This window comes from Tasmannia lanceolata, unplaced genomic scaffold (genome assembly GCF_043159265.1).
Source record: "Tasmannia lanceolata isolate RefF3 unplaced genomic scaffold, GAP_Taslan_0.1 ptg000037l, whole genome shotgun sequence".
NCBI classification, from domain to species: domain Eukaryota; kingdom Viridiplantae; phylum Streptophyta; class Magnoliopsida; order Canellales; family Winteraceae; genus Tasmannia; species Tasmannia lanceolata.
Genome location: NW_027518714.1, coordinates 40,284,897 through 40,301,161, shown reverse-complemented (window position 1 = coordinate 40,301,161; position 16,265 = coordinate 40,284,897). Strand labels below are relative to the sequence as shown.

General features: G+C 38.6%; 1 protein-coding gene across 6 annotated transcripts in view; it reads right to left on the bottom strand.

Moving 5' to 3' along the window:
- The window catches only part of URE (urease), a 146,843-nt gene that overhangs the window by 37,303 nt on the left and 93,275 nt on the right, over positions 1 to 16,265 (bottom strand). For all 6 annotated transcript variants that reach the window (XM_077370548.1, XM_077370554.1, XM_077370551.1 and 3 more), the window contains 3 exons: positions 12,935 to 13,098; positions 12,401 to 12,779; positions 12,197 to 12,305 (listed from right to left, as the gene is read on the bottom strand). In XM_077370548.1, coding sequence (XP_077226663.1) covers positions 12,197 to 12,305; positions 12,401 to 12,779; positions 12,935 to 13,098 — 652 coding nt within the window. The remainder of the gene's footprint in view (positions 1 to 12,196; positions 12,306 to 12,400; positions 12,780 to 12,934; positions 13,099 to 16,265) is intronic.

Here is a 16,265-nt window from a genome sequence, read left to right as displayed (position 1 = left end):
CCCTCCAGTTCTAGTCCGCCTGGATCAAATATGTAAACGATCCACTAAAGCAGTAGGTGTCGTAATTCATCGGAGGAACTCTTGATGTCAAATGCTCATGACAGCCGTGAGAAGCGTCTAAAATACTGGTGGAGCAAGAGGGAAGAAGTTGTCCCTGTAGAATCATAAGAACACAAACCACTATGGAAGTAAACTGGCTGGGAAGATAGCAACATACTTCTCCTGAATCGGCATATAGTTATGTTCAGTACCAATCCATGACCATCCTCTAAAAGATTAACATCAGCTGGTGTCTCATCAGGCTCAATGAAATTAGTAAAAAGTAATCTGCTAGAATCGTATCGGGCTTAGTGCTGTCGTCCGGTGCGCTAAAATCCTCTGTCTAAATATCCACGGGAGACTCAACACTGCCACTATGCTGTTGTCTTGATGTGGAAAAGATCTCCTTGGTGGAATGCTCAAGCTCTCCATGCTCAGGTAATGTCTCATCAATCACTGGACTCTCTGACTCTATATCTTCCATCTCTGATTTTGTATGTGCCATCATGGGCTCTGTACTGACATAAGCACGGGCTCAACGTCAATAATGATCTCATCAACACTAACATCTGGCTCCTCAATAGTGTTAGCAACTTCCGTCTCCCCTTCCCGAGAACTAATATCATCAACAAGTGGTGGGGATAAAGAAATCGCTAAGCAGCTCTGCAAATCCCACTCACGTATGGAATGCTCTAGATATCTATTTGATGCGTCAATTTCGGCTTCTCGTTCACGTCGGGCTGCAGCTTCATGTTTACAACGACCTGCCTCCTCGCGTAACAACCTCTGCTCATACCTATAAAGAGCCACTGGAGCATAAGCTCTCATAAACTCATAACAGACCTCCATTCAACAGACCTCCACCCATCGACGGAATGGAGGTTCACCTAAATTACGGCGTTGTATCACCATGTGTATCCAGAACGATTGGGCTTGTTATCTCGCAATTTCTCTGGCTCGGCAGATGGGTACTGGGTGATCATAGCAGTAATACTCATAATATGAATCCAAAGCATCGATCCACCGTAGACATGCATATACTCATAATAGCTATTTGGATAGTCCAAAGATAGATAGAGTGTGCACAAAAAATCTGGTCCACAGGATTATATATATATATATATATATATATATATATATATATATATATATGAGGAAACTGTTGGTGCGCTTAAGCTCACCAAACTTATGGTGCGCTTAAGCGCCCAATCACATGGGGGCCCACTTTGTTAGGATGATCCAAAGCATTCATTTGAAAGGCCCTTACATAGATGGGGTGTGTACCAAAATACAGCTCCATAGGATCATCCTAACCCATCCATTTGTGGAGGTCAAAATGGACAGACATTGTTTGTCCACAAATCTGCCCATTTTTGTCCTCCACAAATGGAGGGGTTAGGATGATCCTATGTAGCTGATTTTTGGTACACACCCTATCTATGATAGGGCCTTGCAAATGGATGGTTTGGATCACCACAGAAAATGTGGGACCCATGTGATTGGGCGGTTAAGCGCACCATAAGTTTGGTGAGCTTAAGCGCACCAACAGTTTCCTCTCTCTCTCTCTCTCTCTCTCTATATATATATATATATATATATACACGTGCTCACATGACCCACTGAATGCCAAGAAAAGGGGATGGCAAAAGGAAGAATGGGGATAACTTTATATATATATATATATATATATATATATATATATATATATATATATATATAGAGGAAAGTGTTGGTGAGCTTAAGCTCACCAAACTTATGGTGAGCTTAAGCGCCCAATCACATTGGGGCCTACTTTGTTAGGATGATCCAAAGCATTCATTTGAAAGGCCCTTACATAGATGGGGTGTGTACCAAAAATCAGCTCCATAGGATAATCCTAACCCATCCATTTGTGGAGGTCAAAATGGACAGACATTATTTGTCCACAAATCTGCCCATTTTTGTCCTCCACAAAAGGAGGGGTTAGGATGATCCTATGGAGCTGATTTTTGGTACACACCCTATCTATGATAAGGCCTTGCAAATGAATGGTTTGGATCACCACAGAAAATGTGGGACCCATGTGATTGGGGCGCTTAAGCTCACCATAAGTTTGGTGAGCTTAAGCTCACCAACACTTTCCTCATATATATATATATATATATATATATGAGGAATGTGTTGGTGCGCTTGAGCGTTGGAATCAAATGGTGCGCTTGAGTGCACCAATCACATGGGTCCCACAATTTCTGTGAGGATCCAAACCATTCATTTGCAAGGCCCTATCATAGATAGGGTGTGTACCAAAAATCAGCTCCATTGAATCATCCTAACCCCTCCAAAAGTGGAGGGCAAAAATGGGCAGATTTGTGGTCTGTCCATTTTGACCTCCACAAATGGATGGGTTAGGATGATCCTATGGAGCTGATTTTTTGTACACACCCTATCTATGTAAGGGCCTTTCAAATGAATGCTTTGGATCATCCTAACAATGTGGGCCACATGGGTTTGAGAGCTCAAGCGCACCATAAGGTTCCAGCGCTCAAGCTCACAATCCTTTTCCTCTATATATATATATATATATATATATATATATATATATATATATATATATATATATATATATATATATATATATATATATAAACTCTAAAACCTGTAACCTGGGTTACTAGGTAAAAGGAGTTAAAGTGATGTTGTGCCTTCACTATGCAAATAAGGAGTAACTGTAACTCGCCGTTACTAAGAGAAGAAAAGTTACCTTTGTGACCTAGTGCTCCAGATTTCCAGGTAAAGAGATAAACTCTACCTTTTTCTTTCAACTTTATATCTTTGGAAACCCATATCCTCACGTCTTCAAGTTGCTAAAAATCAGGGATTGCATAGCCATATTGGCAGGTACTTGCCTTTCTTTAATTTAACCTCTCTAACTTTTTGGAAAAGAAGCTTTCCTGCGTCGTCTTCCTCTTCTCTAAGTTACAATGCTTACGCAACTAACCAAAAATGGAAACTGGCCTTCTCCCTCCAGAAACAACCGGCAATATAAGGGTGTTGATGGGTTGCAGATGGTTGGTGGAAGAAGGTTGGCGCGGGTTTTCGGTCTCCAGGGATGAAGGTTTGCTGTTAAAGACAGACTTAGGGACTTGGGGTGGGTCTTCAGTTAGAATCTAGGGCTGCTTTGCGGGCCGAGCAAGATGGCAGCAATCTCCTGAAATGAGATGGGACTTGGTTGGAGATTAAATAGTAAGAAAGAGGGGGAGTGACAGGCTAATTTACAGGATTGTGGTGGTTGTTTTGGGTGCATGGAGATACAGGAAAGGGGCTCTGTTGGGTTTATAATGGGGCCGCAAACAAAAGTCCCAGATTGTGATTAGACTGTACTTCACGATCAAACAAGGAGACGTTCGCCGACGTGAACCTCTGCTGACTTGGATCCTTCGCTCTAAATTTCGCGGTGAATAGCAGACTTTCGCAGTAGAAGCCTGGATCTTTTGCTCTGACACCAAATTTGGTGTTGGATCAGGGAAGAGGAATAGAAGAATAAGAGGAGGATGAGAAGAAGAAGAGGAGGAGAAGAAGAAGAAGAATAGAGGAGGAAGAAGAAGAAATTTGGGGAAAGAATAGAGGAGAAAGAGGAAGAAGCAGAAATCTGTAGAGGGGAGACATCTCAATTAATCTTTATTCATCAAAAACTAACTATTCCTAATAGATGAGGCCTATTTATAGGCGATCGAAATAAAAATCCATGGAAAATAAATAAATTCCCTAATTCTAAATAATATGGAAAACAAAATCCTTAAAACTAAATATCATGACAATAAAAAGCCTAGAAATCCTAACGGGCAAAAAGCCACTTATTGGGCCTACTATCTGCATCAGTCATTAGTGTCTTGGTTCAGCAAGAAGCAAAATTTTGTAGCCTTATCAACCACTGAAGTTGAATATATAGCAGCCGGAGCTTACTGTGCACGAGTGCTTTGGATGAAGAACACTTTGATTGATTAAGGTCGCAAATTCGAAGGCATATCGATTCATTGTGATAACACGAGTGCCTTTAACATAGTAATGATAGAAGGGGACTCTTTGAATGTAATAAAGTGACTGAAGGGAAGTCTCCCCATCCCCTAGAGATTTGCCCATTGGTTTGACGAAACTCATGACGAGGTGGGGTGGGTTGGCGTGGGGGGCGATCTCTTATTCTCATGTAAAAAGGACGGCTAAGAGGGAAGATGATAGAATAGCAAAGGAAGGCGTTTCAAAGGCAAGCCTTGTGATTTTTGACTTTTGGCCTCCTTGAAAGGCTTTCAATAACGGTCCTCTTCAGTTGATTTCTTCTTCTTGAACAATTTCTTCATTTGTACCTGTAACTTCCTTGGTCGCATTTTTTCTCTTTATTTATATTCAAATTTCTACCATGAAAAAATCAATTTGACCAAGAATCCCATCTAATACTCTAGAACCAAGCATATAGAGGTAAATATCACTTCATTAGGGATCATGCACTTAAGGGTGATATTACCAAGGAACCAAGAAACGTCCATTACAGGGAAGTTGCACTTCCCTAGTACGCGTTTCGGAAGTGTGAAGCAGCTCTCTTCCCCAAAAAATGGGAAATGTGTTTCGGAAACGTAGGAAGCGGGCTTCCTAAATTTGGGAAGTGCGTTTCCTATTCTATGGTATGCGTGTTTCCCAGTCTATGGGAAGTGCATTTCCTATCAAATGGACTATTAAGACTTCAAATTCTTGTCTCTTGATGGTTCTCTTCTCTTCTCTTCCCATTCCTCTTCATAGTATTTACATGCAAAGTCATTTAAGTAACATTTACTTAAGATTGACATGTAAATAAGGGAATACTCCCCATTTGAATCTATTGAAAATAGTTTCAAGACCAAAATCTAAAAGAATAAGAAGTCAACTTTCCAGTTCTAGTACAAAATTCGAAAAAAAAAAAAAAACTGGTCAGTTAAAATCTTAACTTATAATGGGGTAGTTTTGAAATTTTAAAAATCCATAAATTCTATCATGTCCAGACATTATTAAATCCCAAAAGTCCGGTAAAAAAATTCTCATAATTTGGTCTCTAATTTTTTTTATCTTGTCAAGCACTAGCCAATGCACTGGTGAACACGGGCATTTCCGCCGATAGTGATTTTACTTTAAGTAAATGTTGGATATTTTAATAAAAAGTTTTTTTTAATATTTGGTTCTAATAATTATTTCATAAATTTTTTAGTAATATTTTATTTTTAAATATTTAACTATTAAAAAAATTCTCCGACTCTTCATGCTTCCCACTTCCCACCTTCCCAAGAGCCTTCGCTTCCCACTTCCCGCTTTCGCTTGCCACCCCAGCAACATAAGATATTACCATTGAATATGTGAACACTGATGATCAGCTTGCTGAAATCTTAATAAAACCCCGATGTGAAGATAGATTTTTTGAAATTAGAAGCTCCATAAATTTGTGGAGTCTTGATCAATTAAAGGAATTTGCAACATAATCTAGTAGTTTGCAAAATTAACATAGTGAATCCAAAATTGTAAACTATGTTTGGATCATGTATGGAAACGCAAATGTGCTTGCCACCTTCCTGAGAGTCTTTGTTCCCCACTTCCTGCTTTCACTTACCGACCCGACAACATTGGATATAACCAACATTGATGATCAGTTTCCTGACATCATCACAAAACCTTGATGTGAAGATAGATTTTGTGAAATTAGAACCTCCATAAATTTGTGGAGTCTTGATCAAGTAAAGGAATTTGCAACATTATCTAGAAGTTTCCAAAATTAATTTAGTGAACCCAAAATTGTAAACTATGTATGGCTCGTGTGGAAATGCAAATGTTTACCAGCCTACATAAGGATTATAAAAATCGTGCATACCTAAACTTTGTGGTGTGATATTTCGGATGTGTGTGTGGGACATAATGACATATGGATCTTGTAAATGAAGTGAATCATAACTTGCTTCTTGTGTGACAATTCTCTATCTATTTGGCAAAGTTTTCTTATATTGAATCATTGATTAATCATGCAAGCACTATCAGAATTTGTGAACAAACAACTAAAGTTAGCTAATTGGTTCTATATGACAATTCGTTGCCCCTGTTAGAACCACTCAAGTTAGCCACTATGCATTAAATTATATGTTTGGTATAAATAAATGAATACAAAATGGATGTAAACATGTTTACACAAGAAGTGAAGTGAAAAAATAGTGCCAAATCACTCAAAAATCAGATTTTGAAGAAAACTACATAATGCACTCTATGATAAATTGGTATATATTAGTCTTAATTAAAGCCACTAAATTCGAATTAAATTGCTGTTATCATATGAGTATCCTCTACTAAAAAGTGTTAACATTTTTTTACCTAAGCTATGAAATTGAAAAAGATGAAAAAATCAACTCAAATTCAAAATTTGAAGGAACCTGGAAAATGCTGGACAAACGACCGACTAGTGCTCGATCGGCTATAAAAGTCAGCTGACCACCAGACAACCATCCAAGTGCGGCTCTTAAGGGTTTTAAAACCCTTAGATCCACCCTCATTTCAGAAGTTTTACCCTCTTCAAAACCCTCTTTTCCTCCACCTCTTCACTCCTATCTCACCTTTCGAGCCCTAGATCCCAAAATCCGACCATTTTTCTTCCATTCCTACGCTCAAAATCACCTTTTAACTTTCCTATCCTAGATTTTTCATCTCTTTCTTAGATTCCATCATTTTCCTACATTTCTACCCTAGTTCAGTTCTAACCTTGTTAAATCCCTCTCCATCTCTAGATTTCTCACAAAACTCTTAGATTCCCATCAAATCTGGCAAAACCACTCTAGAATCTACATAAATGTCTTCATCCATCATGCCTCGCACCAAGGTTCAAGGGAAAGAAGCCTATGGAGAGCCAAGCATGAGAAATTCCACCACTTTTTCGAGATGCAATGACCGAACGGGTAGGGAGCAAAGTGTCCACCAAGCAAGTCATTCCCAGAAGGTTAGTAGTTGAAAGAGATTTTCGAATCTATGGAATAAGTGAAATGTTTGAGGCATTGGGATGGTCCTCGATTTTGAGAATCCGTGAAAACACATATCCCACTCTTAGAACGGCAAATGGCAAATGACGAAGTCATCACATCGTACGTTCCGAACGCCCACGACTATTGTCTTACGTGATTTTTGTGAATTTTTTGAGATTTCAACTGAAAGGGCTCCGATTTTCTTTTTGCTTGAGGATGAAATCACTAAAAAGACCAGGGTCAATCGCAATAGAATATTTCGAAAAGCTGCCACTAGATATGTGCCTGGCTCAGAGCTTAAGATGACGGGTCTCAAACCCATAGATCACATCCTCCACAAATCCTCATCAATAATAAAACTCCCAGGGCAGGAAGTAAAGATGTCATTAGACCATTAGTGACATATATTATTTACTGTCTACTAGAGCATCGGCCTCATAACCTTGGTTACATTATTTTCCATTTCATAATTGGGGTTCCTACTAAGCCTCTGTGCTCACTTCCATACGGCATTCTCTTGACACTACTCTTTGAACACTGTGGTGTGGATACCAACAGTGAACGAACCGTGAAGCCTCCAGCCAACTATGACGAAGCCTCCTAAAGTGGATGAAGCTCCGTGGTGAACTTGCAGAAGAGACACGGAAGTCTGAATCTGAAGACGAATGACATAAGCCCGATACATGGACACTGAGCCAGCTCCACACACAGGCCCTGGCATTAGCATTGAGGATTTGGAAAGACTGCAGCAGTCTATGGAGCAATCTTTCATTAGCCACTTCACTGACCTTCAAGCTCATTTGGATACGCGTATGATAGATCTTCGCGCTGACGTGAGTGCGGGCATTAGAGATATTCCAGCTGACATGAATCATCTTAGAGGAGAGGTTGCTCAGCTCGGGGGGCACCTGCACTACTCCGGTTCTCTACATCAACCACCTCTAGCTCCATAGGATTGACATGTGTTTCATTTTCATTGTTTACGTTTATGTTTTAGTTTCAGTCTATGATGTTGGCAGGTAAATTCTTAAAACCAATTGCCGACAATTTTTGTCAACCGTAGAATTGATAGAACATAGTTTTTTTTTTTTTGTTTAGGCACACGTTGGAAACAGATAGTATAACAATTCTTTCTTAATCAAATTATGAATCTTAATACCGTAATCGTAATTGACTAAAACCTTTGTTGTGTGCTTTTGCTTATGTTGTTATGGTGTATTTTTTTGAGACAGACATATGGGTTAGGGTTGGTATGATATGAATCTGCTCTGTTTCATGCCTCCTATGGATATGCTCTGCCTCCTATGGCTAACTTTATTAAGACTTTCTAATTGGATGCTTGTGCTTAATGTTCTTCCCCACCTTTTGGTGATCCCAAAAGGGGGAGAATTTGTATGATATGCTTATAAGCTCCCTATGTCTATTCATGCTTATGCTACGCTAATCATGTTTATGTTTGTATGCAAAAATTGAGGGGGAGCCATATATTCCATGACTGAATGATACACTATGATTGAATGCTTACGTTTAAATTTCTTTTACATATACATGCTACATATGCTGCATTTAAATGTTAATTTCATTTGAGCATAGATTGAGGGGGAGCAAAAACTGTTTAAATCAAACCGATAGGGGGCGCTCATGCCCGATAATCAATCTGAGTTTGTCATCATCAAAAAGGGAGAGATTGTTAGCCCAAGGGTTCAACAAGTACTCCGGAAACCCGTGTTTTGACGATTAACAAACTCAATTGATTATCAAAATAAGATAATATGGACTAATGAGCTGTCTTGTAAGCAAGTTCATCCAAGTCTAGAGAAGAAGCCAGAAACAAAATAGAACTCCTCACTTTGACCCAATGATCGAAGCCAAAGTCGGAACCATGCATGAAGAAGTCAATGGAGCTAAAGCAAAACTCAAAGAGTCGTCCAAAATTGAAGTTTGCAGGGAGTAATCTTCATTTTATAGATTATATGTAGTTTCTGTTTGAAATTATAAGTATATGATACTAAACAGGGAGTTTAAAAGTAATTAAACAGACTTAAATGGATAAATGGATCAAGATCCGGATGGCCATGGTGAAGTCCAAACATGTTAGAAACCATTTGGCACTTCGTTCGTAAGTTTCGAAGAATTTGGAAGTAAACGGGAATGGTTGGAAGCTTTTTTGAAACAAAAACTGAAACAAAACTGGACAGCCAACCGACGCTCCTCGATCGGCTGTAAGCCGATCGACCAGGGGACCACCGGCTGAGCAGATTTCTCCCAGTTTTTAACAATCCCGTCATCCAATGCGACAGCCGACCGAGGGGTCGTTCGAGTTAGCCATTAGAGCTCTCTAAAGGCTCTTTTTTGTTTCTTCTCTATAAAAACTCTCGAGGATTCATTTATTTTTGTTTTTAATGCTTATCTAAATTAAATTTGATCATATGCTCAGTTGAGAACTCACTATTGATCAAAAAATCTCTCATTCTTCTCTTTCAAGTGCCAAAGCATGCAATTCTCTTTCAGAGACTTTAGGATCAATTTGTTTTCATCTTTGTGAGTGACAGTGAGAGTGCTTCATCTTTGTACTTCCCTACCAAGAGCAAGGTTTTAAATTTCAGTTTTGGGGGTAATTTCGGTCCTCAACGAAACCGAAATTTCGGCTGAAATTCGGTAAAAGGACTCGAAATGTCGGTTTTTTGGGACGAAATTTCGGTAATTTCGGCCAAAATTTTGTAAAGAATTAAATTATGAATATTTTATCCGAAATTTGGAATTTCGGATTTCGGCCAAAATTTAAAACCTTGACTAAGAGGCTAAAGAGTGTTTATTTTGTTCTTTCTCTTCTGATCTTCATTGTATTGGTGTAAGGGTCACTGAATCAACCCTTGGAGCAAAGAAAGCTCGGAGAGTATTGTACTAGTTTTATCTCTATCCAGAAAGAGATCGGTGGACTAGTGAAGGCTTCCTTGGCAGAGTGGATTTAGGCCAGATTGGCCGAAACACTATAAACTCTCTCTCTCTCTCTCTCTCTCTCTCTCTCTCTCTCTCTCTCTCTCTCTCTCTTCATCTTTGTTCTTGGTGCTTCTTAACATTCTTCCTTGTTTACTTCAAGTTCTTTTGATTATACTTATTTGGCTAATTAATTGAATTAATTTGATTTTAAAATTAATCGAAGAGTTTTTTAAATACCCAATCCTCCCCCCCGGGTTTCAAAGTTTGATTCCCAAAACATCATCAACACACTACATAAGGCATCGCACTTAGACTTTTCAAGTACCCCACTTTTAACGTACACCCAAACAATTGAAAAACAAATAAACTAATGGCAATACGATTCACATTTTGCATAGAGGAATAGATGGTGTTGGATGCCCAAATTATCCTCAACACAGTAAAGAAGGGATGTAAGATGATTACGATTGCACAATGTAATTAGCGTAGTCTTAATCGAACATACTGTTCCCAAGGGGAAGATAAGAACCAAAGGTCTATTCCAAGAAGAAAATATCAATATGTCTCAAGCTAATCAGGTTTTTGTTTACTTCTATGTACAATTCAAAACAACAATAATCACCAATAGACTTTTCAAGTACTTCACTACCTGACTTTGACACCCAACCGATTGAAAGAACAAAAAAACTTATGGCAACATTCCAAATAATGTCAAATAAACTAACAAAACAAGAGAAGAAAACCACAAATTGGCCAAAGAAAGGCCCATCTGTCTCTATGACCAAATTTGATACATTATGAACGAGATGTCATCTTTCTACATTTGGTCGGTCTTGAGGAATCCAGACCTGCATTTTTCTTTGCTGCTATAAATAAAATTTACTAGTTCGAAAAAAAAAGGAGAAATTTCACGAAAAGAAAGTAAAAGGAATGAAGAGAATAGAGTTCCAAAAAAGAAGATCGATCTGAGAACTAAATAGAAGAGTAAGAAGGCTGTTGAGCATGGTTTTTAGCTTCCAGCATGTGTCAATTTAGGCCCATGTGTCAAATTCCTAGGGAAACGGTGTCTGAAATAAAGTCCGGACCAAATTTCAAAGTTCGGTTCCTTGCATGCACCAATATAACCCAAAAACATCATATATCCAGAAATATTAATGCTCATTCCATTAATATAATGAGCAAGTTGAAAGTAAAAGAAATGGCAAGATCATCAGCTTTCAAAAATGTGAAATATCTATCTTTAGATGAACCTTACACTTCCAGACATGGGCCGTAACGCAAGTCACTAGGTGTTTGATCCTGTTAAACCATTATGAATAGTTGTCTTGCATAAGTGATAGTTTCTAAGTCTGTATTGGTGCTTATTCTAACATTTCTTGAAGTTTAAACTTAAATTTCTATTTTTTTTATTACCATGCCTACATATAAAGGGATTTGCTAGCGTCCATCGCAAAAGGCATTTCGCACATGGTCTGCTGCATGTCAGACCAGCCACCTAGTAAAACAGGACAAAAGCTGCTGAAAAGTGAGCCTGTGTGGCTGGTCTGACATGCAACAGACCATGTGCGAAATGCCTTATACAATTTTACGATGGATGCTAGCAAATCCCACATATAAATATTGCAACAAAAGATTAAAAATACAGTTAATGAAGGGTAATCATATAATTCTAACATGGCTACAATGCTACAAAGCTTTGGTTGGGTCCAGCTCAATGCATCATGTAGCATGACTTCCATGGTAAACTTTATACAAGAACTGAAGGGGGTAAACTTGCATCGGATTAGGATAGGGTTTGGCTTTGCATACTGTTCAAGGTATATGAATTTCTTTGACTGGGAGGGAGAGACATTAGTTATTTTTTACAGTTAGGAAAAGAGAAAATAATGACAATTTTTAGTTTCAACTCAGCCTTAAGACTCCAATGAATTTATACATATTAGACACTTGACTCATTGTGTACCAATTAAACGGCTCAATTCTTGACTATTGGAGACATTCTATGCAAACTCAACAAGTGAACCAGTAACGGTGTTCTATACTCGGCCTGAGTAATCGAGAAGACAAGAGCTACACATTTAGAGTAAGAAGTGTCACATTGGAATAACACAATCTTACTGAATATGTATCATCACGAATTATCATGGAAACATACTAAATTAACCTTCAAAAATAACTTCATCTATAAATTATATTCAGCTATTAGATAACAATCTAACCACTTGCTATTGCTTCTTGTGCTAATTGAGGACAAATAAAGTGAACATGACAGTCTATGCCCCCTGGAGTTACGATCATTCCTTCAGCAGCAATAACCTCAGTATTTACCTGCAAAAGACGAAATTGCGTATAAATATCTTTCACTAGCATGATGGGTAACCATGACCACACTATTATCATCACATCTAGAAAAAGGAAATTACCCCTACAACCAACTTGTTATTCACACCATCCATTACATCAGGGTTGCCAGCTTTGCCAGTGCAAACAATGGCTCCTCCTTTGATACCAATATCTGCCTTATATATTCCAGTATAATCAATGATAATAGCATTTGTTATAACTGTATCTAGACAAAGTGAGGTTGGATAGCCAGCAGCCTGTCCCATGCCATCCCGTAGAACTTTTCCACCTCCAAATACACACTCGTCACCATAAACTGCAAAGTCCCTTTCAATTTCTGCATACAAGTCAGTGTCACCTAACCGGATTTTGTCAGTAGTAGTAGGTCCATACATGTTGGCATAGGCCTCATGAGAAATCTTTAGGGTTACCAAGGAATCTACTCCAACAACACCTTCACTGCAAGAAAATTCAATAAAGAAAGCAGCTTCAAAGACCTAGTTGCTGATACTTTTTATAACATAAAAAAAAAAGGAAACCAAAGCAAGTGGCCCAGTACCATATAAAAATAAGGAACCCTATTAAATATCAAGATGCGTAGAATACATTCAGACCTGGCATTTGTTTCTGGCTCAGTGGGAAAGCCTTTGGAACTTAAAACATTTATCACCTTGTCAATTTGGGAAATATCAATAGGACCATCTACGATGCCATTCCCACCTCTGATCACTTGTCCACCTCCGATGCTGACGAGAGTAACTTGTTTTCTATCCCCTGGCTGGAAAAAAGAAACATCATGGTAAAATCTTAAAAAGGGTCCAGGTAGGCAGCTGAGAAGAACAGATGAATCTCCCATCCACATGATAAGACACGTATTTGGAATTACTTCTCTGGCATAAAATTGAATGTCGTGTAAAAATTCAAATTGCCAAAGAAAGCTCCAATAATTGGATGCAGAAAAATTGAAGACCCTTTAAACTTCCAATATAAGAAAAAAGAGAGATGAATCTCCCATCCACATGATAAGACACGTATTTGGAATTACTTCTCTGGCATAAAATTGAATGTCGTGTAAAAATTCAAATTGCCAAAGAAAGCTCCAATAATTGGATGCAGAAAAATTGAAGACCCTTTAAACTTCCAATATAAGAAAAAAGAGACATGTATAGTTCCGGGTGATGTGGTTCATATCATAGTTGCTGGAAACTCCTTGGGCGGGTGGGAAACCCGTTTCCCCTAAAATGCGTTTCTCGTGGGTGGGAAACTCATTTCTCCTAAAACGTGGGAAACGCGTTTCGAAAACGTTTCCGAAATATGATAAAAAATTGGAGAAATGTTTCCTAAATGCATAGGAACATATGAGAAACTTATGTAAACCATGTGTGAAACGCACGATAAACGTATGCAACACTCGTAGAAAACACATGTGAAACGTGTAGGAAACATATGTGGAACTAAGAAAATCATTTTGGAAAAAGTACATTAAAAATTGTGGACTAGATATTAAAAAAGAAAACAATAGCATATATTGTAAGAAAAATAAAGATAAGAAATATTCAAATAGAAATTTGAAATTAACAAAATTTAAATCTACAAAACCACATATTTCATGTTTTCATTGTGTTTCATGTGTGTTTTCTATCGTTTCTGAAACGCTTCTAATGTGTTTCCTAAGACTTTTCTCGTACGATTTTCTATTGTTTTCTCGTTTCTTGTTTCCCGAAATATTTTTTTCAAGCGTTTCACGTTTCTGTTTCCGTTTCACGTTTTGTTTCCCGAATTCGTTTCCCACCCTGATAACTATGGTTCATATGTATAATTACTCTGGCATATTAATGTGAAGATTATGAAGGTAAGTGATTAAGATGATAAAAAAAAATTAAAACTACCAAAGAAAAATCTTGGATGCAGGGAAAAAAAATTCAAGTACCCTTTCAAGTTTCAATATAAGAAAAAGGGACATCTATGACTATTTTTAGTATTCATATTATTTCCCCTCACCCTAATCTTTCCTTGTCCTCGGTACTATTTATTCCTCAATCCCCATTTAATTTACTTTCTGTTAGCTAAATTACAAAGAATCTTAATTGTTCTGTCTCTTTCTTCCCTTCTTATTGTGTCTTTCAGGATCTCTCGACTGGGAAGACGATTGCTTCGGATCGTATGGTGGATGGTCTCTATCTCCTTGATTGCGTTCCCCATCCTGCTGTTTTGCATATATCAGTCGATCCTTATCAGTGGCATTGTTGTCTCGGTCATCCCTCACTACAAAAGCTTTAGCAGTCATCCTTTATTCCTAGTCCTATTCCTTCTTTCCAGTGCAAATCCTGTGAGCTTGGGAAGCACCGTCCTGTGTCCTTCCCATCTCGAGTTCTTAGTCGAGTCTCTACTCCTTTTTAGTTAGTGCATTCTAATATATGGGGTCCCTCCAGGACCACATCTCTCACTGGTTATCGATATTTTGTCATTTTTGTCGAGATTTCTCTCGTTTGACTTGGTTATTTCTACTCAAGGACTGCTTTGAGGTCCTTCATGCTTTCTGCACATTTCATGCTGAGATCACTACACTATGCTTGTACTCTTAAATGTTTGCGCACGGATAATGCTAGGGAGTACCATCTCATATCATTCCTGATTTTCTATCCTCCCATGGCATTGTTCACCAATCCTCTTGGGCCTACACCTCTCAACAAAATGGTGTTGCCGACAGGAAATTTCGCTACCTACTTGATATGGCTTGCACTCTTCTCTTTCAGATGCGAGTTCCTCAACTCTATTGGAGCGATACCATCCTTGCATCCTGTTTTCTGGCCAATCGGCTTCCTTCTTCGGTTTTAAAAGGTACCTCCCCCTTCTCGATTTTACATCCTCAAGGGGATCCCTTTCCCCTCACCCCACGCATCTTTGGTTGTGATTGTTTTGTTCAACACCTATCATGAGGCCTACATAAGTTGGCTCCTCGAGAAGAGCGGTGTGTCTTTCTGGGGTACTCTTGCACCCAGAAGGGTTAGTCGCTTTCAATGTGAGTCTTGTCAGCATGGGAAACACCATCATGTTTCCTACCAGTCACGTTCAGTTAGTCGTGACTTACGCCCGTTTGAGCTGGTTCATTCTAACGTTTGGGGTCCATGTAAGACTCCTTTATTAAGGTCGGTATTTTATTTTCTTTTTGGACGATTATTCATGGATGACATGGTTATATGTAATAAAAGATCGTTCTGAAGTTTTTAATATATTTCGTTCTTTTTATGCCGAGATCTCTAATCAGTACTCATGTTCTATTAAATGTCTGCGCACGGATAATGCCCGTTAATATTTCTCTGTTTCAATGGTTTTCAGGAATTTTTATCTTCACGTGGTATTATTCATCAGTCCTCTTGTGCCCATATCTCTCAGCAAAACGAGGTTGCAGAGAGGAAAATTCGATATCTTATGGACACAGCTTAGACCCTTCTCTATCAGATGCATGTTCCTAAACACTATTGGGCCGAAGCAGTTCTTACATCTTGTTTTTTGGCGAACCGTCTTCCATCATCTGTTCTCGAGAATTAGTCGCCTTTGTTTGTCTTACATCCATCTGGTAACCCATTTCCCTTACTTCCACGAGTGTTTGGGTGTACGTGTGTTGTTCATGATCTTACCCATGGATTAGATAAATTGGAACCTCGATCGATTAAGTATATTTTTCTGAGCTATTCTCTCACTCAGAAGGGCTATTGGTGTTAGAGTCCTCAGCTTCATCGTACTTATGTATTTGCTGATGTTTCTTTTCTCGAGTATAAGCCTTACTATGCGGGATCTGTTTCTACCCAGATTCCAGACACTGACGTCCCATTACCCGTTCCTGTTCCTATCTCCGTACCGAGTTCCTCTCTTATCGTTCCACCCATACCTCAGCAAGTTTATTCGTGTCGTCCTAAGCAATCTGCAGGTCCAGACTCCAGA